Source organism: Phasianus colchicus, chromosome 7 (assembly GCF_987193195.1).
Source record: "Phasianus colchicus chromosome 7, bPhaCol1.hap1.1, whole genome shotgun sequence".
Lineage (NCBI taxonomy): Eukaryota > Metazoa > Chordata > Aves > Galliformes > Phasianidae > Phasianus > Phasianus colchicus.
This window is the reverse complement of record NC_143442.1, coordinates 23,743,601-23,767,502: the sequence shown is the minus strand read 5'-3', so window position 1 is coordinate 23,767,502 and position 23,902 is coordinate 23,743,601. Positions and strand designations below refer to the sequence as shown.

At 37.1% G+C, this 23,902-nt stretch overlaps 1 protein-coding gene across 16 annotated transcripts in view; it reads right to left on the bottom strand.

The window, feature by feature from the left end:
- ABI2 (abl interactor 2) overlaps window positions 1–23,902 on the bottom strand; it is a 59,487-nt gene that overhangs the window by 13,432 nt on the left and 22,153 nt on the right. For 6 of the 16 annotated variants that reach the window (XR_016468315.1, XR_016468317.1, XR_016468314.1 and 3 more), the window contains exons 2-9: window positions 22,584–22,751; window positions 14,776–14,952; window positions 11,182–11,199; window positions 4,741–4,838; window positions 3,846–3,992; window positions 2,046–2,170; window positions 916–1,095; window positions 20–178 (exon numbers count right to left, since the gene is read on the bottom strand). Coding sequence is in view for 3 of the 16 variants with exons in the window: in XM_031601317.2 (XP_031457177.1) it covers window positions 20–178; window positions 916–1,095; window positions 2,046–2,170; window positions 3,846–3,992; window positions 4,741–4,838; window positions 11,182–11,199; window positions 14,776–14,952; window positions 22,584–22,751 (1,072 nt within the window). In the remaining 13 variants the exon portion in view is untranslated. The remainder of the gene's footprint in view (window positions 1–19; window positions 179–915; window positions 1,096–2,045; window positions 2,171–3,845; window positions 3,993–4,740; window positions 4,839–11,181; window positions 11,200–14,775; window positions 14,953–22,583; window positions 22,752–23,902) is intronic. The other 10 variants (XR_016468316.1, XR_016468318.1, XR_016468322.1 and 7 more) reach the window with 5 other exon arrangements.

Below are 23,902 nucleotides of genomic sequence, written 5' to 3'. Positions count from 1 at the left end.
AGCAGACAACCTTTCTTACCTGGGTTCTGGTTATAAAAAGGTCCTCCATTTATCTGGTTCTGAAGGCTCGTCTGTGACGTGATCGAAGGAGGACGCCGATACGGCAAAGATCCCCCTATTGTTGGTGGTGTATGCCGAGACGCAGGCCTGTTCATGCTGTAGAATTGAACTGGGTGGCCTGGATTAGAAAGAGAAATGTGTTACCAAGGGAAGAATTATGCTTTTTTATTTTTTAATTTTATTTTTATTTTATTTTTTAAGCTCCACTCAAAATTCAAAGGCTAGGAAAAGTTTCTGTTCTCTTAGAGACAATCTACATCCTACAAGCAGTCAGCGCAGCTGCCACAACACTGGATGTCTCAACAGCAATACAAAAAAAAAACAAAAACAAAAACAAAAAAAAGCACCAGACAAACAAAAAAACCCAACTCCTCCAACTGCCCGTAATCAGCACTAATCACACACACAAATAAAGAAAATGCAAAGGTACACAGACATATAATATATACATATGTATATACTACTATACAAGGTGAAAGAAAATCATTTTCATTTACCCATTTTATAAAACATATTATAGTAACTGAATTTATAAGAAATTCTCATTTATAAACCTGCAAGAAATATCACTTTGCACTCCAGTTGTCAAGCAACACAATGTGTACAAACTGCTGTTATTCAAAGAGAAACACAGTGTTAAGTATCTTGTTGCTGCTCATGAAGTATACAGAGAATCATCTGGGGAGAAGAGAACACTAGAAACTGCTTGAATGGATGGAATAAATGAAATCATACTCAAAAGCCTGTTATTAAGGAGTTACCCATTGAAGCAACTCCTTGAAAACTTGCTCTTAAAAGCCTCGGACCGTGATCACATCTGGGCTCATCTGCCCGCACAAAGGAGCAGACACTCACCTGTAGAGGCCGTGGAAGAAACAGCAGGGGGAGTTGGAGAGGTGAAGCCATCAGCAAGGGGCTGGGCTCCTGCAGCAGCAGCAGCGTCTGGGGTAGAGGAGGAAGGGGCTGGAGCAGGAGGGGTGGGAGCAGGAGCAGAGGTAGAAGGAAGGGGAGAAGTGCCAGCCGAGCCAGCAGGGGCTAAGTGAAGAGAGGAGGAAGAGGCGGAGTTAATAAGGAGATATGTTAGCAAGGATTAGAGAAAGCCTTTGATTCTTCAGTGTTAGCTACTTGCTAGATGCACAGTATTTTAGAATGCACGAGGAGATGAGGGAAAAAATGAAGCTACTAATGAAAGACTCATTCTTACGTAGACAGTTCATGAGGGTCAAGCAAACCTGCTGCTTCTTTCCAGGTCTGAAGGTAACAACCTAGAACTTTCCAGGGAGAGCCATTACTTTTGAAAGATGTCTTTAATCTTTGCTATTTAGGCTGCAATCTGTAGCATAGCTACACTGAGTTTTTGTACAAATTAGAAAATATAAAGAAGAGGAAAGCCAAAAGTGCTTCTTTGGTTCAGAAGCATCATGTATTTCAGCTCACACTGCTAGCCAAAACTATACGCTCCTTTTCACTGAAAATGCTGAACAAGGAGTACTAACATCACTTCCTGTTTCTGGGAAGACCAGTGTAGTTACAGTAAATGAACACCTTTTCATGACAACTCAGCTAGGCTTGCATTGTGTACTGAGGATTTGCTCTCTGCCTGCCTCTCTTTTAATCCAATTGTCTAAAAGCAAGCTGCTATAGATCTGCATGAACAGCTGATGAAAAAGCATCAATTTGCTTAAAAGGGATAAGTTTCTCCCCACCCACCAAAAAAAAGTGTGTCCTATCTGGTTCCATGCAGGCAGCCAGGCAAAAAATGCTCATAAATTCAGTAATATATAAAATAAACACTGAAGTACCTCAGACACTCTCAGAAAATACATTACATTATTCAAATTCATGCTACCAATAGCAAGCAATTTTCAGTGATTGCATGCTTCTGGAAGATGAATTCTGAGGCTTCTCATGGGGCTTCCTCATCACATCTGCAAATGCTAAAGTTAATGCTGAGACAGAAAGAGTAACAGCAAGTTTCCATTTACCTGGATAGACACTGGGAGGAGATGGTGTGGGAACAGCAATAGGAACACCCACACTGCCACTTCCACTGTTCTCACGACTACTGCTCCGACTACTTGGGTGGCTTCCTCCACTACTCCCACTGCTGCTGTAAGAAACCAAAGTAACCCACGAAATGAATATGCTGCTCTGCATGCTGAAATACAAAGGCCTCAGAAAGCACTCTGCTAATTCAGAGTAGTAACAGGAAGCAAGAAAAAAGAAATGATGAACGTATATAAATCTAACTTTTCCAAAAAGTCCTCTTCATTTTGACCACAGCAGAAGTTTTTTCATGTAGTCCTAGAGAACTTGCCCAAAAGTAAAACACGCAAATACAAAAATTCTAAAATGGAAAAAATCAGATTTTCTTACACTCTAAGCCCATCTATTTCACTAGCATCAAGTACTTACAATGTTTAAAAAGTAAAGATTTCTTGATATACTAGTTCTTTTGAAATTTTTCTTGTTATCCTAGAAAGAAGGCTAACCTTTTCCATAACCTTTGGTAACACAGCTCAGCTTCATTCTGAAACATGTTTGCCACTACCAGCATCCTCAAAATGCAACGCTCTTTTTCAGCTGTTCAATCTAAAAATATCAAGGACTGTTCAAACAAAGATGTGAAATATAAGCTCACCATGAGGTCCTTCAACGTGAAGGACTCAAGTTTTCACAGAATCACAGAATTGTTCGAGTTCATAGGGACTTTTTAAAGGTCACTTAGTCCAACTCTTCTGCAGTGAACAGGGACGCCTGCATGTAGATTAGGTTGCTCAGAGCCCCGTCCAGCCTGACCTTGAACGTCTCCAGGGATGAGGTATCCAGCACATCCTTGAGCAACCTGTGCCAGTGCCTCACCACCCTTCTTGTAAAAAAACTTCTTCCTTATATCCAATCTAAGCTTCCCCTTCTTTAGGTTGAACCCATACCTCCTTGTCCTATCACAACAGACCCTGTCCCTTTCTTTCTTACAGCCCTCCCCCCTTAAGATACTGAAAGGCCACTCTCAGATCTCTCTGGAGCCTTTTCTTCTCCAGGTTGAACAGTCCCAGTTCTCTCAACCTATCCTCACAGGGAGATGTTCCATTTGTGGGATCATTTCTGTAGCCCTCTTCTGGATACGCTCCAACAGGTCCATGTCTCTCCTGTACTGAGGACTCCCCACCTAGACACAGTACTCCAGGTGCAGCCTCACCAGCGCAGAGCAAAGGGGCAGGATCACCTCCCTTGATCTGCTGGCCAAGCCTCTTTTGATCCAGCCTTTTAGCAGTTTTGTAAACATTTAATAGAATATTGCAAACTACCTACTTGAAACAGTACATAATTTTAGTAAAACATTAAGCGCTACCACTATGTTTTAATATTAAAAGCAAGGTAACCACAGGATTATGTGAACCATGTTAACACAATCACTACTCTGGTTTTATAAGAGCGCGTTTTTGCCATGCCAAAAGGCATTGCCAGTCACAGAATGGCCAGGGTTGGAAGGGACCTCAAGGATCAAGAATCTCCAACCCCCGTGCCACATGCAGGGCCACCAACCTTCTCATTTAATGCTAGACCAGACTGCCCAGGGCCCCATCCAATCCACAACCTCTCTGGGCAATATCACGTCCATATCATGAATTAGTAAAATATCAGTCCATATCATGAATATCAGTCCATATCATGAATTAGTAAAAGCTTCGCTGTCAAGGTGCAAATGGTTTTCAAGTTGTAGCATTTTTATCCATACACTTATGTAACACTATCCACGCGTTGTTCAGGACTACGCTCAATACCTGTATGTGCGATTCCTCTGGTTCACAGAAGCCGTTCTAACAGGGCTCTGCTGTGAGGGAGCCATGTTGCGTGTTGGGCTAGGCACGTAGTCATTTGGTACCACCGGGGGACGTACTGGCTCCAACGTACGATAAGGAGAGTGACGCCTACACAAGAACAAGCATATTAAAGAAGCAAATTAGACAGTACAGACCAAAGCCACTTTTTGTTCTTTAAAAAATTAACTACTTCCTAATCAGTATCAAGAGTTAAAGGTGTTATTCTGTAAGTTTTTAATATCTACTTTGGAGGATGACAAAAACATTTAAGGATGTTCTTCATGTACTTCTATTTCCAGATGTTTTCCTACTCGTAAGCTCAGATGCAAATTCCATTATTGTTTTAAAAGTATCTTATTTTAAAGGTAAAGCACTGCAGTCTGTATACACATACATAATCACTTACTAGCAAGCAGCGTTCCTCCTGCTTACAGTACAGTAAAGTTTCCTGAGGACTTTACCTGTAGAAGTTGGGTCAAATTCAAGTTCACAGTCTTAAAAGGAATTATGTTTCTTACATACCACAAATCAACAGTGTCATGTACCAATTTTCCAGTTGTTTAGCATCACCTGTCAAAGCCACACAGCTGATGATTCTTCTCTAAAGCATGTAGATGTGTTTTGCAATGATACAAAAAGGTTGGGAAGGGCTGATGATGCCTATTATCTTCTGGCAGAAATGTATTCAACAGTATGTAACCAGTGATGTGATCAGTGTAAGATGCTGATGTACCACCTGTTGACCGTTGTGGATGATTAAAGCAGAACCAGGCAATCAAAACACACCACACCACACAAAAATCATCTTTTGTTCCTGTTCACCTAAGCCCTTAACATGCTTGGTAACTGCACTTACCCAATAGTTCCTTTTCCTGACATTGGTGGACTTGGTGGCTTCTGGGTGGGTGGTGTTGTACGTGGCAACCCACCCATCTTCATATTCTGTGTGCTGACCTGCATGAGAGAACGAGGAGAGAAATGGCCTTCTCTAAGCTCAGCGTCTAGGGGGAGAGATGCCTTCAGCAATTAACTCCAAGTAAGGGAAGGTTTAAACAAACAAAAGATCAACTGAGAGGCCATGCATTCTATATGTAATTTCCACTCTGCTGAAAGTCAAGAGTTGTGCTCAAAGGACTCTTTATTACACGGGGTTTTCAAAAATGAGTGAATTTGCCTTTAGGCTATCACAAACATTAAATCAGTGACAATACAGACACTGTATCTGACTTGCTTAAACCTCCCAGACAACCTTTAAGAACAAAGGCAGTTAGTTCATGTTGCCCTATTCAGTAGTAAATTTCCAAAAATGTTTTTGAGTACTCTTTAAAACTATTAAAGCTTATCTAGTATGCCACAATTTAATATACTAAATACAAAATGCACAGAAGTCAACATAATTTCCAAATATATTTCATTAATGTTTTAACATTTTCACAGTACTTAATATAGTATTTATTACCAATTTATTTATACCATTTATTACCAATACACATTTAAAATGATAAATAAAGCTATATAGACAAAAATAGAGATGCACTTTTTCCCCCATCATATTTGTAGCAAATTAATCTCTAATAATTGATAAATAAATGCATGGGGAGAAAAATTATTTGCAGTGGTGTGATGTGACTGTGGCCACCCCTCCCATTCTTTCAGGTTTAATTACTAACAAAGAAACTTCTATATAAAATAATTTAATATAACCTCTAGAAAAAGAAATCACCTGCATTCCTGGCTGACTGCTCAATCTAGACATCATAAACAAATACCACCAATGGCATTTTGTTTACCTGTATGCTGTCAGCCAAGCACAATTCTCTCAATTCATTCACCATTACAGGAATCTGTACGCAGCCTTCTTAAAAGTCTCTGTTAAACAGCTTTTGATCTACAAATGCTCAGACTATTGTTGAAAATCTCTATATCCAAGCAAACTAAAGTAAGTACATTCATGTCTCTTTTTCTTTTGTTGCTGTTGTGTTTGATTTCATAGTTTTTCTCATTTCCAAAAAGAAAATCTTGTCTAATGTCCCATTAAAAAAAAGAAAAGCACAGTGATCAACACACTAGGAATATTTGCAAATATTATTAAAAAGGCAAATTACTCCTTCATAATTTGTCCATAACAATGCACTTAAACCACTAGCAATGCTCAGTTTTTTAAACTTACAAATACTGAGACAGCATAAAGACCAATACATTCAGTATTATAACTCTCAAATTTGATTTCCTAGCTCTAAAGAACCCCACTGCTATCACAATTTAAATTACCTGGGAGGAAAAAAAAAAACAAGTACTGCAAGCTTGGTGACTTTGCTGTTTTGTCTGTCAGATTCAAAACCAAACATTTGGACTTGGTTGTGCAAAAGTGCTTTCCAACATCAATTTATGAAAAAAGTATTTTAAACAACATTATAAAGTCCTTTAAGCCAACTCTAAGCAACAAGAATTCTAAAGTTAATTCAAGTGAGGTATGAGGTAAGCACTGAACTACAATTACTTGAAGGGAAGATGGAAAGTGTAAAATGAAGAATATTTTATTCTATACACGGAATATTAATAGGTAGCAAAAAATCCTCTTTTTTTTTGTTTTTGTTTTTTTAAAGTTGCAGCAGCCCTTGTATTTTCTCTTTCATTAGAGACATCTATTTCACCCACCTATTTCAGTTGTACAAGAACAAAACAAAGAAACAAAAAAACCACCAGTCACCACAACATTGCTCATTACAGCTTTTTCAAAGAGCCTGTTACACTCAGCAGAATAAGGCTTGTGGGTGTCTTTAGATGACAGCCGGCAGCCCAACCCATGTGCAGTCCCTGCAGGTGTTTCAGCTGGCCACTCTGGATTCTCCCTACATGATGCCAGCACCAACTATCACTTTACAGTTAACAGAACATCCCACGCATGTAACCCTACTTTCAAGAGTAATATTACTTGTACACAAGAAGTGAAGTGTTAGTCTTCCAGTGGGCTACAGTGACATGGGAAAGGAAGGAAAGCGCAGTTAGAGACTAAAGTGACATTGCACAGCCAACAGTCAGCAGAAGCAATACTTGTCTGATGGATGCACAATTCCAGTTACTGACAGTTGCTTTTGTTATTACTGCTAACAAAGATATCCCTGGCACAGGAAAGGAAGAAAGCTTCAGAAAACATGGCTGAAGAAAAAGTGGCCCTTTGTTAGACAAGGAATTTTAGTCACAAAGACGCCGTTCTTCAAAAGGACTACGCTGAAAGATGGGGAAATGCACTGACAGTGAGCTCGGTTTCAGGCTCTTTGAAATGACTTTTCACTGTTGAAACTGAAAATGCTGAGAAAACAAAGTTTACAGGACTGTCTTCAAATCTGCCAGGTCCGATGACTTGAAGACTAGCTACTGAAAGTTAGACAATTCCATCTGAATAAAATCCCCTTTCACTTAGGGCCAAATAAATTATCAACAATCAAAATGGACAGATCTCTGGAAATGCTATTACACAAGACACTGAAAGGCTACAGACTAACTTAGGAAAATTAAAAGAATTACGTTTAGAACTGTACTAGGGGTAACCTCTGTTGAAATACAAACACTGAAAGATTTCCAATTTTTCCCCTTTTGTCTAAGAGGCAAAAAGAATAATTATTAATAAAGCTATTAATACCCCCCTGACCCTAACAAATCTTTACTCTGTTGTTACTGCCTTTCTCATTTTGCATATATGGTTGCAAATACAGTTTGAGACAAATCCTCATCCACAATCATCCCTCCTAGATGACTCTGCAATCCAAAGCAAGCACTAGAACTCATGGTCACATTTACAGTTGCTGTCAGTTTTCAAAAAATCAGTTTTCCAGTCAGAATCAGTTGGAATTCCCAAGTAAGCTGGAGCTTTCTAGATAAATGTTGCACTGTTTCTGATGACATTTCCCCTGGTTCCACACAGCTCTACATATCCAGCTGCAACTGGCTTAACTGGAGGGAAAAGCAAAGGAACACATCTGCCTGTTAGTGGTCTGTGTAACTTCAGGTCTCCACAGATCCATGGTTGGTTTGTATCTAAGAGCTTGCAAATTCTTTTAGGAAACTACGTGGCAAAACAGAGCCTGCAGCTCACTGTTGTGCTAAAAACAAGAAAAGATTAAGAGAGGCAATAATGACCAAGGCACAAAGTGTCGGAAAAAAAAAACACTGACTGGGTAAAAGATGAAAGACAATCTGTGAACCCAGAGCAGCACTACACATGGTCTACACAGAATGGATGAAGGGATTTTTTCAATGTTTTGCCTCTTTCCAAGGAGGCAAAAACACAGAAAACATCACCCATTGAAATTACATGGAAGGATTCCAAATAATTCTAGGGAGAGGACACAAGCACTCTCAGAAAGCATTTCTTATTTCTTTGACTGGGTACCTTACAGAAGCTTTTTTTTTTATTTTATTTTTTATTATTTTTTTTAACACGCAGTAGCATGCTACAGGACTACAACCAAAAAGGTCTAAGGACCAGAGCTGTAACTCTGGCAGTGCTGGGGCTAAAATGTGATGCTTTGCTGAGGAAGAAACTGCATAAACAACATAAAACAAGCAGCTCCTTACTAGCAACACATCCTGGAGGACGCCCCGAGACTCAGCTCCACAGTAACAGCAGTAAAACAAACTTTAAAGAAACAAAAAGGTCCAAAGTGACTGAAACAGACCATTCTGTTTAAAAAAAAAAAAAAAAAAAAAAGGCACTATTGCCTGAACAAGAAGTGCAGAGATATATGGCTGGTCAGACAGACCTGCTCAAAGTATTTGCACTAACATACCATTTATTTACAGAGCTTTAAGGCACTTAACTGTTGATCTAAACAGCTTTAAAAAAACTTCACTGCAACAAAGATTCAAATCCAGAACACACTCACTTTTCAGCCAAGCATCTCACTGTTAGATTCATTACCAAGATAAAGTGATTTCCCCCCAGAAGACTAAAGAGCATATATTCCAAACCTCAGGAACTTCATCTTGTGAAAGGTCCAGAGAGGAGAGACTACACTTTTTTTTGCCTGTCATCTGCTCCCTCAGAGTAAACTCCTTGCCAGGTTGGGCTTGGCTACTTGAGTAGTTATTCTGGAAATCTAATTAAGTAGTACATCCATCAGTTGATAAACAAGTTGATATGGAAGAGAAAGTCTATATTTCAACCTTGTCTTAGCTAACAACCACAAGTAAAAGCTTCTGCAAACAAGTTCCCGCTTATACCATGTTCACTTACATAAAGTAATTGAAGAACCAAGTCCAGTAAGAACAAAAAGGCTTCAACAATGTTGTTCTAAATTGATCTGCTGACAGGAGATGGTGCAGATACTACTCCTCTAACTTGAGCTGTAGTTTTGTTAAAACTGTCTCTTAAATTTAAAAGCAAGCTATGCAGACAGAAGCAAGGTTTGCCTCATGAGTCATTTTAATGCTGGAACTCTCAGCCAAGACTACTGTTTCTTTGCAGCTATAAAAAATAAATACAAACCAAACATTTCATATGAAATCTCTCAAGTGAAGTAAAATTCATATCCACATGGAACTACAGTTAGTGGCCTTCTTTCAGTTTTCTCCTTTCAGGCTGATGCACTGCGACTATGAGGACTCCTGAAGACAGTAACATACATCCACTAATGGGGTTCTTTTTAAACCCTAGTTTTGGCAATGAAGAGATGCCTGACATTTTAACTGCCAAATGGAATTTATGATCAGGTTCACTCCAATGAAATGGATAAATACCTCAGCTGATGTTATAACAAATAATGTTATTTTCATTCTAAACCCATAAAAAGAATTTAAAAAAAAAATCTGAAAAGCAGAAGAGATTTTCCACGATTGCAGACAACGCATAGATATGGCAGTTCATGCATAATCTGTAGTTACTTTTTTTAGGATGGTCATTACTGGTTCATAAAGCAGAAAGCAACAAAGGAAACCCAGTTTGCCCATTCCCTTTCTAAAAGCGTTATCTAGCATGGGCTGCATGCAGAATAAGGCATGACCAGCACCATAAGTATCCATTTCATACAGATAGACAGCAACAGACAGGGAGGAGATGTATTTTATAACCCTCAAAAAACATTTAAACACTACGCGACTCAAAATACAATACTATACCTTACACTCATGTGAGAAATCTCCTTTCATTTATTAAAAAATATCCATTGTGATCAGACGTGCTACATACACAGCAATACCTTACCACAAGTACCAGCTGGCCAACCCCACAGGTGCATCATTAGGATATCTACACTAGCAGCTATTTAACAGGAACGTGCAGGGTTTTCTTTTAGCTTTTTAGCCACAGGAAATACTTAGTAATGAAAAACATTTAACATCAACTTGGAACTTCATTTAATTAATATTTTCCATGTGATGTCTTAGCATTCTACACTCTCAAATGCAGCTCCCTCTTTAAAACTACGGCTAAAGCAATTTCATTCCCTCTAACCCAAATCCCCAGACCAGATGCACTTCAGGAAGACAACAATACTAAAATGCTCAGTAAAGGCTATAGCCTATTTACTACTTAATGCATCCCAATGCTGGATCATGCAACTTCATCAACTTCTTGTCAAATGTTGAGGCTTTTTGCTGTTAGTACTGCAGCCGCTAACACTACTAACATTTGAATATCTCTGAGATCCTCAGCAACTTGCCATACTCCAGTCTGAATTTCTGACACATTAGTCAATTAATAGCCTACCAGTAACTGAGTGGCTCTTCATATTTAAATACTGCTACCGGTTTCTGAAAAAATTAAGGATACTGCAACTTTAAAAAATATGTACAGATTTCAATTATTACTATTATTTTATTTTGCACACCTTTAGAGCCCCCTTACTGGAGCAATGCTTATGCTGAAACATTAATCCCAATCAAATAATAACTCATACCGTATATAGGATAAAAAGAATATTACACAGGGGGAGGCTCATGTCCAGCTGCTAGGTAGTCATTGTGTTTTTTTTTTTGTTTTTTTTTTTTTTTTTTGTTTGTTTGTTTTTTAAACACAGTTAGCACAATATTTCTCCTCTATAAGCAATCTGGTAAATACATTTAAGATAGTCAATATTTTGCCACAAAACTTTAAAAATGAACTGCTAGCTTCCTTACACAAATACGTCAATTTCCATCACAAAATGTTTATCTGCAATGAAATCATTCAACAGATTGTCTGATACACAGGAAGGAGAGCAACATTGTTTAAACAATCTGTAACATTCACATAACCATCTCCCCGTGTGTAATAGTCTCAGAAGAATAAGAATGGGAATCCAGCCCTGGGATTTCTTACCTTAAATCTAAGCAACCACTTAATGCATAAATGGAGCAAATAAAAGAGGTAAGGAAAAAAAGCATTGAAAGGTTAGTTGGAACTTCAGGATATGAAGAGAAAGGAAAAAGAAAGAAAAAAGTTAAGCATTCAGCATTAACAAAATAATGTATCAGTAGATCATAGAAAGAGTGGCTAAAGCAGAATGTGTCATGAATAAAAGATTTTCAAGCTGAAACTTTCAATATATGTTGATCACAAAGCCCTTAGATTAACACTTCAAAATTAAAGCCCAATTGTCAGTACACTGTTTACTCGAGTTCTTACAGTACTAACTGTAAGTCACCATCCTTCAGAATGGAAAACAAGATCTTGATGGATTAACTTCAGAGATTAATTTTTGGAGTTTGTCAAAGAATGGACTTATCAATACCCTGAGCTTAACTGAACTCAGTTACCTGCATTAGTATTTTCACAACCAGCTGAAACAAAAGGCTCTAAATATTGATCTAATACATGCTCTTTCCTAGACAATGCTAGTAGTTAACTCTTAATCTGGTCCAATGAGAAATCTCTTGAACAAAGACCAAGAGTAAATCATCATGCCTTGTGCTTTTGGCATGAAGTCATACAATATCTCACTGGCATAATACCATATATTTTCTTTCCCCGTAATAAAAATATCAGTACAAGCAATCCTCCCATTTTAATATCTTTTGATCTGTTTTCAGTTCAGCTGATCTAAACATGTTGCACATCACACTTCTTTAATTTCTTGTAACACCAAATGTAAAACATAGCAGAATCTCAACAGCCAGGACTACTCTGGTTCATCCACTTAGCTCATAACGAGAACCTAATGTAGCAAAGAAAGCATAATTTGATTTACTAGAAAGCAGCCTTCAATTTCAAAATTCCATGTTGATATTAACCAAAAAAGTCACTGCTTCACAGGAAAGCCAGGTGTCCTTGTAGTGGCCAGAAAGAGTGTCAAATACACTAAAGGGTCCAGGAGGGGGTGATCCTTTCCTCGGCAGTACTGCTTGGTAATTACAGTACCTTAAAACAGCTACACATCACTTCAAATGGATCAAACTTTTTTCTTTTCCATCATCCTGACTAGAAAACCTCATGGAAGGAAAAGCAGAAGACTCTAACCCAGGAAACATTCAAAAACAATAGAGCAAGTCCCTTTCAGATAAGAAGTTCTTTGTATTTTTGCAGCATTGTGGCTTCAGAGAAGCAAGATGAGGGACCACTTAGAATGATATAGTGGCATTTAAATTCTCTCCCATCATACTATAAAGCTCATTTCCCAAAGAAGTTACCCACCAGTGTTTTGAATTTCCAAAAGTGATATAGCTGGTTAATAAATTCAAAATCATCTACTTCAACTTGACACGCTGGATTTCTTGGCCAAGGATGCTCCCGTTTCCCCTTTATTTTATTCTCAGTCCAGTTCACAGTCATTTTCAGGGACCGCAATGAATGCGTGCTACACTACTTTATTCATTGTCTTGATAATAAATAACTTTGTGTCCCAGTGCTAGAGGGAAAGCCCTACAGCAGGAAAGTAGACAGAGGATTAATAATAACTAGAACTTCAACACTATTTATTCAGTAACTTGTCAAGTACTCATTTTAAGGGAAAATGCTCAATTGCTAAATTGCTTTTAAGCTCAAGCAATGTACGACTATAAATAAGCAAATTTAAAGCTAACTCTCATCTTTTTTCTCTTTGTTGTCCAGCAGGAAATCTAGTAAACTATTCTGCAGTTACTCAAGCAGAACAAAATTAACAGGCTGATAAACAGAACTGGCCACTTTCTCCCTACCAACAAGAGAGTGGTTCCTTCATCAGCACTGAACACAGAATTGGATCAACTGGAATTGATCTATGAATGTTATTGTTTCACTAAGCACACAATGCTTTTCTAAGGCTTTTCACATTTTTTTCGAGATTAATACAGTACATTGCAAACAGTACATTTGTATGCTGTTTCAAGTATATCACAAGCAGAACAAGTGGATGCAAATTCATATTTGACTCATCAGCCACTGCATCACAGTGGGTCTGATTCTGCTACATTGAGGTAAGTAGAATAGCAATCATAAGGGTTTAAAGCCAGTGGGAAGTAACATTGTGTTGTAGAGCAATTAAAATTTTTTAATGAGTTCTAAAATAATTTCATTAAAGTGATCATAATTATATTATCAAGAACAATATCCAGACAGAGTTTTGTTGACCTGCAGATTTTCAAAATTTGAATTGGTAGTAGATTTTAAACATAAGAATTGTAATGATTTCCTAGACAAAATAGTAGCCATTACTGATATTGCAGGAGTTGTTTTGGTTTTCTTTCTTTCCTTGTTCATATTTTTTCTCTAAATTTAAGAGTTACTTGTCTGTTGAAAATCTGATTAAGGTCACAAACTGAAGTTGAATGTTTTGGTAAGAAATGGTGAAAAATCTTTTCTGTTGACTAAGAGGATGTGAAGAAGACTAAGTAAAATTGTTCTGAAGAAATACTTAAACAGGACTGTTAAGAATTTGAATTTTAGAAGTCAGGTTAAGCAACTTGCTGTCACCTAAATCCAAGGTGACAGTTCAAACTGAACATCACAGACAACCCAATGCAGATAAGTATCAAACAAAAAGAAATTCTTGTGTAGTTTGACTGGAAGAAGCATCTTATTGTACTGCTAACTTAGAGGCTTACAGATTTCTAAGTTTGTCACATAAAAATGACACAGCTTTGTGTTATTTACCTTTCTTCTCTTGGAACTTTAACTCTGTCAGTGTTCTCATTTCCATATTTGTTTTCCTGGCAGCACAGTTTAACAATGAGACAATGACATGCCTGCTAAGACTCTGCTTGCATTCAGGAAATGCTTTGAAAAAAATCTACATACATGTAATCCCACACTTGACATGACTGCCGTTGTGCGCACTGTTCTAACACTTGTATAGAACAGCCACCAATTGTGTCTTATTCTGATCTTTACCCCGAAATTCACTTATCCTAGTCTTAAAAGACCAGGATCAGCTGGCTTTGAGCCTGGCACTACTATTCTGAAACCTCTGTGGGGCGAAAAAGTTGTAGAGAGCTCACTTTAATAAAGCACATTACAAGATACGGGTATGACAGACTGACAGAAGTTAGAGAAGAGAGCAACTAATACTACTTATGCAAACGCTTTCTTCAGATGAGCTTCCAAGTAAACCAGGGGCAATTAAAGCTGGATCATACTCTGTGTTGCTAATTCAGAGAGAAAAGTGAGAGACAGTCATTAACCTTTCATAATTCAGGTAGATCCTGACAACTGACCCAAATAGTGAGAGCAGCATCACACAAGAACGCATTTAGAAGCATTGTAAAAGCTGAGATGTACAGTCCCAAATATCCTCAGAAATAAGATTCAGTGAGTTGTGAGGTTCAAGAATAAATGGAAGGGGAAAGAGTAACTGCAGTCTTGCAGAACTCCTCTTACACCTACAGACACACTGGCCAGGCAAGGAGAAACTGGTATATTACCATGAAAAACATCAAGTTATTTTGTAAATACACATAGACAAAGTATTTGCAGTTTGGCTGTTTTAACAATATCACCTACCTTCACTCCATGTCCAATATCATCTAGAATTGTATAATCAATAGGTTTCCTGATGTAGCGAACTGGTCGCTCCAAGTTAGCTGGTGCAATGATTTTGTGAGTTCTTGAGGTGTTTTTGTTTGTAGTCAAGATACCAATTTCTCTTCTAGCAACTTTTTCTTTGTGAATGTCCACCGTCTACAAAAGACGCAGTGTATTTACTAACAGTGGTATGCATTTGAATACAGAGTCAGTAGACAAAAAAAAATACCCTAACTAAATCAGTTTTGATACTGTGCTAAACATATCACTACATATGCTTGCTTACATCATCTTTGATTTACTGTTGAACTTGTCACCTCCAAACCTAATGGCCACAAGTTCTCTGGATTTTCTATTACTCTCATTCTTAACAACTGAGCAAAATATTTTTTATTTCCTATGAATTTACTGACACTGATTTATACAATTCTATTAATTATCTTTTTTAATTCTACAACTGCTTCCTCAGCTGGTCTTTGAAATATCCTCCAACGAGATGAAGCATAAGGATATCTTCCCAAACCTGAACTTCTACAACCTGAAAAACAAATTGTAAGCTGCTTTTCTCACACTAAGAGAGTTTGCTAAGCTAGCACTGGTAGCTATACAGCAGAATACAGCTTCTCTCAGACAAATGAGACAAGATACTTCAGTCAATACAAACTCGTCATCAAAAAGCAATGCTGAAATTTTATGTCATTAAGCCCAGTGCCTTCCTTTAGAATGGGTAAGGCTTGCACAGAAAAGTCATCCCTCCCATAACATAAATATCATACCATGAGTACCACAGGAGAATATCTACCTCAGAAACAAGGTCCTACTGAAAATTCGTTCTTTGAAAACACATACCTGAATTTTATTTATTTATTTTAATAGGAGAAGGAAAAAGACAACGTTATCAAACAAACAACCCATCTCTCGCAGGGAGAAAAACAACCCTCTTAAAGCAAGGTGCAGAGTTGCATGCAGCATTAACAAAAAAAATCATCATCATTTGTTGGTAAAACAACTTTGCCTACAAAAAACTTCACAGATGTGAACATTTTAGTGACAGGTTAAAGTGAGAAAACACTCAGAATTACCATCATTAATATTGTTAATCATTCATAAAATTTCTTGTGAGCATGAATGATACCGCAGAGACTTCTTGCAGCCAACACAAACACTCTGTAGCAATTATGAAGGAACAGGTACAAATGAGAAATTATTTTCATAACAAAAGTTTTCTGAATTTTATTTTTCTGTGGGCAGGCACTGGAACAGCAATGTTGGTTACAATGTTTTACACTTTTGCTTGAGCCAAGGATAACAGAAGCAGTAAAAACAATCTATATTATCTATGAAAATAATTCTAAAACGTAAAACAAATGAACAACAAAAAAAACACAACAAAAACAAGCAAACAAAACAAACATACAAAACTCCACCAAAACAAACAAACAATACTACCTAGAAGTTGTTTCTTCAAACTCTTTCCAGAGAGTTTGAACATCTCCCCAAATGTTCAGGGCACAGTGTGCAAGTTTAAATTACAATCTATCAAGATTACCTATTATTTCCCAGGAACTTATTTTCAACACCTTGCACCTTAGCTAAACTGAAGCAATTAATACAGCTTCGTCATGTCCATTTCTGCCACTTCTGCTACCACTTGCCTAGAGCAATAAAGCTTCTACCAAAGCTATTTCTTCAAACAAAGCTACCAATAGATTATTCAATCTTGGAATATGTTGGCAATCCTGTCTTTAGAAAGCTCAAGTTCATTGGGTAACAACTGGAAATCTATTAGGGCAGTTAAACTACCTGGGATACATTCCCTATCACCCTTACAAAAACCCACTCAAATCTGGTCAACACATGAATCTTTGCAGAAATTCACACTTTGTGCAAGCTTAATTTAAGAATTAAGCTGCTCCACGACTAATTTTGCCAAAGTCCCTTCTGAAGTTTCCTGGGATAACCAGGTATAAATACCATCCCCCAAGGCAACAGTGTGAGTCAGATTCTTCATGTCTCATACAGTGCTTATGGCACCAGAGCAAACAGCACATGCACATGTTCCAATCCAACACAGGAAAAAAGTACCATTTTGCATCAGGGTAAAATCCACTATTCATCTTCTGACATATTTTAGTCCCTACCCTGTGCCAAACCTTCACTTTGATAGTTTAGCAGAGGGAGAGGTTCACATCACTATTATACTCAAAAGGTGTTCTACAAAAACCTGCCTTGGCAGCTGGAGACTTAGCACAAACTGTTTTGTCTGTTTGTTTTGTCTTGGTTTTTATAATCTAACTGCATGCATCTGTAACAACTTGAAAGACAGCTTCATGTTTAATACCACAGAAGAATTCCATTCTCTACTGCTATCTCAGACTTCGCCTGTGATATAGACATGACACTAGAGAAGTGCAGAAACATTTTATGTTCTTTGTCTCATAGGCCTCTGATCCCATTTGCTGAAAAGTTAAACAACCCCAGCTGCCGGAGCAACTGCCTCTCAATTGCTACATAATATTTCAAACATACTACAACATCACAGTCCTGTGGCTCTGAATCAAAACTTTATTTCTACCTCAGACGCTACTTTCTTAGAGCTTCGGCTTCAAGCTACGAAACAGAGAAAGTAATTCAGCACAGCACTGGGGAGTTTTTCTTACTCTCTGCATTTCAAGTGCATCACTTCTGCAAACTTAATCATGCACTTTTAGTATTATATTACACAATTATCTACAAACGTAAGGTGAATGAAGATATTTAATGCACGTGTTACCGTAGAGACAGCATCTTGGCACTGTCAAAACTTGTTTCCATGAATTATGAGAGGGTTTATTAATAATTAAGTAGGAATTGTAAGAACATTCAGTTTCCTTAATGACTACTGTGATAAATGAGGCACAACTTCAGTAACAAGCGACAAAAAACAAAGTCTGATTACAACCTGAAGCTCATCTAACAGGGGTTCTCTTGCACTATGATTCAGAACATTTCCTTTATCTTTAGCAGCAATGGGATGACTAAGCCCATTAAACACATCCACTTCAGGCAAACGTACCCCAAATTGTATTGTGTTGGAAGGTTTTTCAAAGAAATTCATTTTCTTGATTAGTTGACTACTGGAATTATAAGATCTTAAGACATTTGTATAATAGCTGAAAAGAACATTAAGCTATTTGATTAGTAGAAAAAAGAACAAAGATTAACCTGCTACTAAAGAAAATCAAAATATTTATCTACAGCAGAGATAATTATTGTCTCCAGAACTAGCATAAATCCCTTAAGTGAGGCAGAAGAATGTCAAAAGAATGTTTATTCACTGATATAGAAACTTCTACTGAGAAGCATCAATTTCAAATGATTCTCTTCAGAAAAACTCCAAGAATATGACAAATAAAGTGTGTTTCATTGTTGGGGGTTATAGCTGGATTAGCAGAACACCAAATTTGTGAAGTCTGGCAGGAGCAGCAGATGGGATATACTCTGTACTTCTATAATTTAAAATATTATTGTCTGATAAAAAATGTCTAACTCCTGACAGGGTTAAACATTTTTTCCCCATCGCTCCATTAGGCAAAAGCATTTACATAATAGAAAGTTCATTAGAGGTTAGACTCATCATTACCATTTTTTCAAATACCCTCCATAACATCTGCAAAAGGCAATCAATGACTTCAGGAGAAAAACAAAATAAATATTATTCACCACTTTACTTAGAAGTCAGAGTTTTAAAAAATATTTTTTTTGCTATGAATGAAATTTCCCAGAATATTAAGTTAGCACATTGGAAACCCAATCTGCTGTCAAACTTCAGAAACAAAAGTCTCCAGAGCCTTCAATTTTTCCTCTACTCAAAACATCCTACTTTTCAATTTTCAACATACTGTCAGTCTGTTTGGGCTTTTAAAATACACTTTAAAAACACCTTCTGAGAAAAGGCTGCTTAAGCACAATGACGCTAAGTTGTTTGGCGAGTTGTTTTTTTTTTAATATATCTTAAACTATCTTATTTCAAATTCGTTTGAAAACTGGACTATTACTTTAAAATGAAAAACTGACATCAGAAATGTAACATCTTTGTTGCTTCAACAGAAGTTAAATGTACTCTGTACAGTAAGAGGTCGTAATGATAAAGATGCTGAAGAGCTACCTACCCAATTAACTGGTAAAATCTACTGTGCAAAATTAGACTTGTGTTGCCATTTTCAGAGAAGTCTGTCTATTCTTAGAATTTGCCATTTCTAGAAAAGTCTGGCTATATATAATTCACAGGAAAAAGACAACTGAAAACAGTTACCAGCCTTACCGACAGCTCAGTGGAAGATCCAAGGGAACTTCCATGCAGAGACCACCTGGCTCACGCACACTGCTGCAGTTCAACCAAGCATCATGTGCTGACTACAGAAGAGTTCAGCCTGTGACCCATTCACTGCTCGTGACTGACAGCACCGTGGGAGACAAATTCTACAAGAAGAGGATGAAGCAAGTTTCTCCATCCTACAGCACCACTGGAGACAACACATCACTCTTACTATATTTGAACTCCTTGTGACAGAACACTTGTTTATATAATTACAGCAGAGAATAGTTTTAAAGTTCAACTTTCTCACTAAGAACATGTTATAACTAAATTTGTCCAAATCATACAAATAGTAAAACCTGAAAATCTGCAAAATTACTTTAAAGAATTTGGAGATGATGTTTCACAGCATTTGCTAACTTGAAAAAATTTTGACAGAATTTTTCTAATGAGTTTAAACATTTATACAGACGATCTGTATTTAGGATTGAAATTATTCAAATATAAAACAATGCATATTATCTATTACTGGACAAAGATCAAGAAAGCAAGTAAGAACAGATAGATTCATCAGCCTTCAGACTACAACAAAATAATCTAGATTTTAGACCAACAGGATTCAAATCACTCTCATTAAAATGATTTCCTTATTGAGGACCCATATGCAATTTGAACATCCACAAACGGTCATCAGTTTCCGTCTCAGTTCTTTGATTAAGTTGACATTTAGAAGGAAATACAGAAAATGACATAAATTTGCATTCTACGTATGAACGGAGAACTAGAATACTTTATCCTCTGAAGTCATTGTGACTCCGAGTTTGAGCTACATTTAAGCAAAATAAGTACTTTTGAAAAAGTTGCGGTTTGTGGGTGTTTTTTTTTTTTATTTTATTACTTTTTATTTTTTTTTACTAAAACCCAAACAGTTTTGCTCCCCTCTTTGGAGCACATACCGGATTTTGAATGAGAATTAAAAGCAGGGCTACACAACTACATATCATAACTTGAACTAGTGTTTTCTAAATTTAAATCTCACTGCGTACTGACCAAAGTATTAGTGCAGTAATGCACTGCCAGATGTGAGCAGATGGTAGTTACCAATCTGTTATATGTTACTGATATCATTTCAAGTCAGAGAGAAAAGATAATTTGGCCATGAGGTGTTATTATACCATAAAGTGTTTAATGTCACTTGACAAACAACAAAGAAAAAGATGGAAGAAATCTTCCACAGGTTTGACTGGTTCCAGGAGTATAGTCCAAGTTACTGAACTGAAATTATTTATTACATAGCAACTGTAACAAAAATAATTTTCTAAAGAAAAGTAACTACTGAAATTAAGAGAGAATATAACACAACATCAGTATTGTCAGATGGACCCATTTCTGAGGGCATTAAATACAACTTAGTCTTAAGTTCCTAAGACCAGCACACTTCATGTAAGTGTCTGTTCTTCTGATATTACTTCTTCTATGAAGATATGGGGAGCATCCTATATATGGATAATACAAAAAGGCAACAAAAACAACCTTCTGTTTTCAATTCTACAGAGATATTAAAAAAAAAAAAAAAAATCAGAAAAATTTAATTTTGCTTGGTTGTACAAATGCAGCCTGCGAGGCTCAGCTGTTAAAAAACACTGGCACCAGGTACCAGGTACTGGTAACTTAGCATTCCATTTTTAGTAACCATCCCTTTTGTACAAGAGACAAAAACACACAATCTAACATCTCAACCTGCATAAAATCCAGGTTCTCAGAAGGAAAAAATTAAAAATGCCATGAACCTTTCCCCAGAATTGCTTTACAGAAACTGTGTGACAAATGTACTTCATGTACATTTCTATAAAATAGAAAATCCACTGAGTTCAAGTAGTTTTATTCTGTATTCCATGCTAGGCTCTCTAATAGCCAAAATACCTGTCAGCTGGCACTAACCTCCTAAGAACTGTATACATGGCACACCCACCACCCACCCACACAGAATTATATACACACACATCCAAATCACAGAATGACTTGGGACCCCAGGTATCATTAAGTTCCAACGCCCTTGCCAGAGGCAGGGCCACCAACCTCCAGATCTGGCACTAGACGAGGCTGCTCACGGCCCCATCCAATCTGGTCTTGAACACCTCCAGGGATGGAGCATCCACCACCTCTTTGGGCAGCCTGTGCCAGCACCTCACCACTCTTTCGTAAAAAAACTTTTTCCTGACATCCTAACAGAAATACACAGCATACAGACACAGCATGTACATAGCCCATAAACATACATGCATGCAGAGTAACTTGTGACATTTTCCAGGGTAAAAAAAAAAAAATTGAATTATGGATTACAAAAAGTATGCAGCAGAAGAAATGAAACTTCTCAGTTTTTTTCTAAAGATGCAGCCACATGAGGTGGCTGAAGCCATAAAGTAGCGTACCACCACCATCTATTTAGCAACCCTTTCAGCACAAGAAAGTTAACAGATCTCAATCCACCTCACTAACATAGTTTCAAGTTTTGGAGAAGTGTAAGAGCGATCATCCACAAGAGAGAAGACGAATTTCAGGTGGAGAAAAGATAACCATAATGGAACATGCTACAACATTTTCTTGTTAATAGATTGCATCCACCCACTCTCATTGACCTACTGATAAAAATATACTTTACTCTTTTGTTGGGTGTTTTTTACAGTTCAGTAAGAAAACCAAGTAACTCTACAGTAGTAGAAAAACAGAAAGTTCTGTATCATCATTCTTCCTCTTTTTAATCCATCATGGGCATATAAACCTCCAACAAGAATAAACTGAGAAGGAATTATAGATTTGCTATCAAAACTTCCTCATCAGTGTGGTCGTACATGGCTTCTTGGTAACAGTAAACCATTTTATTGCTGCTCAATAAAACTGCAATGACAGGCATTTTGTAGCCATACACAAACTTGAAACGTTAACGTTGCCATCTATTTACTCCATTACAAATTAAGAAAAGCCACACATGCTTTTACCAGATGCCACCAGTATGACAGCAACAAGAGAAGGGAAAAGACAAATATTGTTTCCCACTATCTATTTCACTTTTTTAAATTTATTTTAAGAACCTGCAGCTATTCAATACCGCATACAGGAAGCCATGAACAAGACTTGGAAAGCTTAATCCATCTCTTAACATAATTTTCTGAATTTTCCATTAGCTGTTTACCTATGCTTTTCACTTCATACACAGAACAAATAAACCCATCTCCAAACAATAAACTGACCTCGGCTACATATAATCTCTTATCCTATGTAAAATATTCACAATACTACAGACATAAAAATCACACAGACACCCACTCCTAGATTCAATACTAGGAGAAATGCATCCCCCCCCACTTTAAATCTAACCATTTTTCTTCCTCACAAAATGTCAGGTAAGTTGCACACAGAGTTTTACTCACTATGTAATTTCAAGAACAGAGAACAACGACAACAAGAAAAATCAGGAAAAAAGTCTCACTTGTGAAATATGGTTGATTGAAGATTCCATGCGCCGAAGTTGAGATGCCTGGATATCCAGCATTTGGAGAACATTGTTTGCCAAAGTGTTGATCAGATAGGCTACGCTTGCTAATGACTGGGTTGTGTAGGCTTTGGTTTCTTCTAGGGCTCGCTGCTTATCTGCTGACTGAAAGCAGAAATAAAAGGTTTATTCAGTAAGTCTCTCACACAAAGATTCATGGAATTAACTCATTTTGCCTTTCTTTATAGGACAATGAATTACAGAACTCAAACTAACTGTACATAAAAGCTACCATTTTTCCTCCTTTACATTTTTTTCCACTACGCAAAAGACATCAACTTTGTATGTTAACAGTTTCAGTATTTTATCAAAGGAATTAGGATAGTATACAACATGCTGATCTTGTCTAGGAACATTTTAATGTTTTAAAGCACAACTTCTTATATCACACTTTCACAAAAAAATTAAAAGCTCCAAAATACTTAATGCTCTTTATAGCTGTGATTTAGTTTGTTTATCCAATGAGACTAGAAAATGTTCCTATTACAGAATTCAAGCTTCCTTTTAAACTTTGTACATATTCCTCATCTCCCTCAATTATACTGACCCCACTATTACCACAAATGGTCATTAAAAATGGAGGCATTTAGCCACTGTGAATTAATTACTACTGTTCTCTTGAAGTGGTAGGTAAATTCAAATGTGAATGGAATCACATAAGTTCTTGTTGTTCTCCTGAATGTCTTGATCATTTTCACTCTGTATTTTCTTCTGCAAAGAATTAGTCTGACCTACGATTCTAGTAGAAGAGCACTTAAAATATCTAAGCTGTCAAACCAGAAGATCCATATATAAGAACATATTTCATTTCAAATACCATGAGAATTAATGAGCTAAAAGCCTAGTCCTCAAAGTGTTTCTCCTAGAATTAGTTAACATCAGTAGAACCTAACTCAGCATAAAGAATACAGCTTAATCCAATGGTAAAACACACAAATGAGACACTAATCAAATTCAGTTCCTGGTTTGCTAGGGTTAGGGATACAGTGAATTTCATTTCAGTCATCTTTATCCTCCTTATAGGCCAATGATGCTGTTGCTAAAATAGCAGGTGACAAGTGCTCTCTACACCCACCTGCCATTGTAATACTCTATCTTACAATTTCCTTTCCTTTATATATTTTTCACACAGGTTGAGTACCAAGACTCAAGAAACATGCTTTTATTAGAGAGGGAAATTAAAGTGATTCTGTATGTTTCGGCACAAGCTGAATCTACTACCCATTTGACAACATGTGCTCTAAGGCGGCACAGAA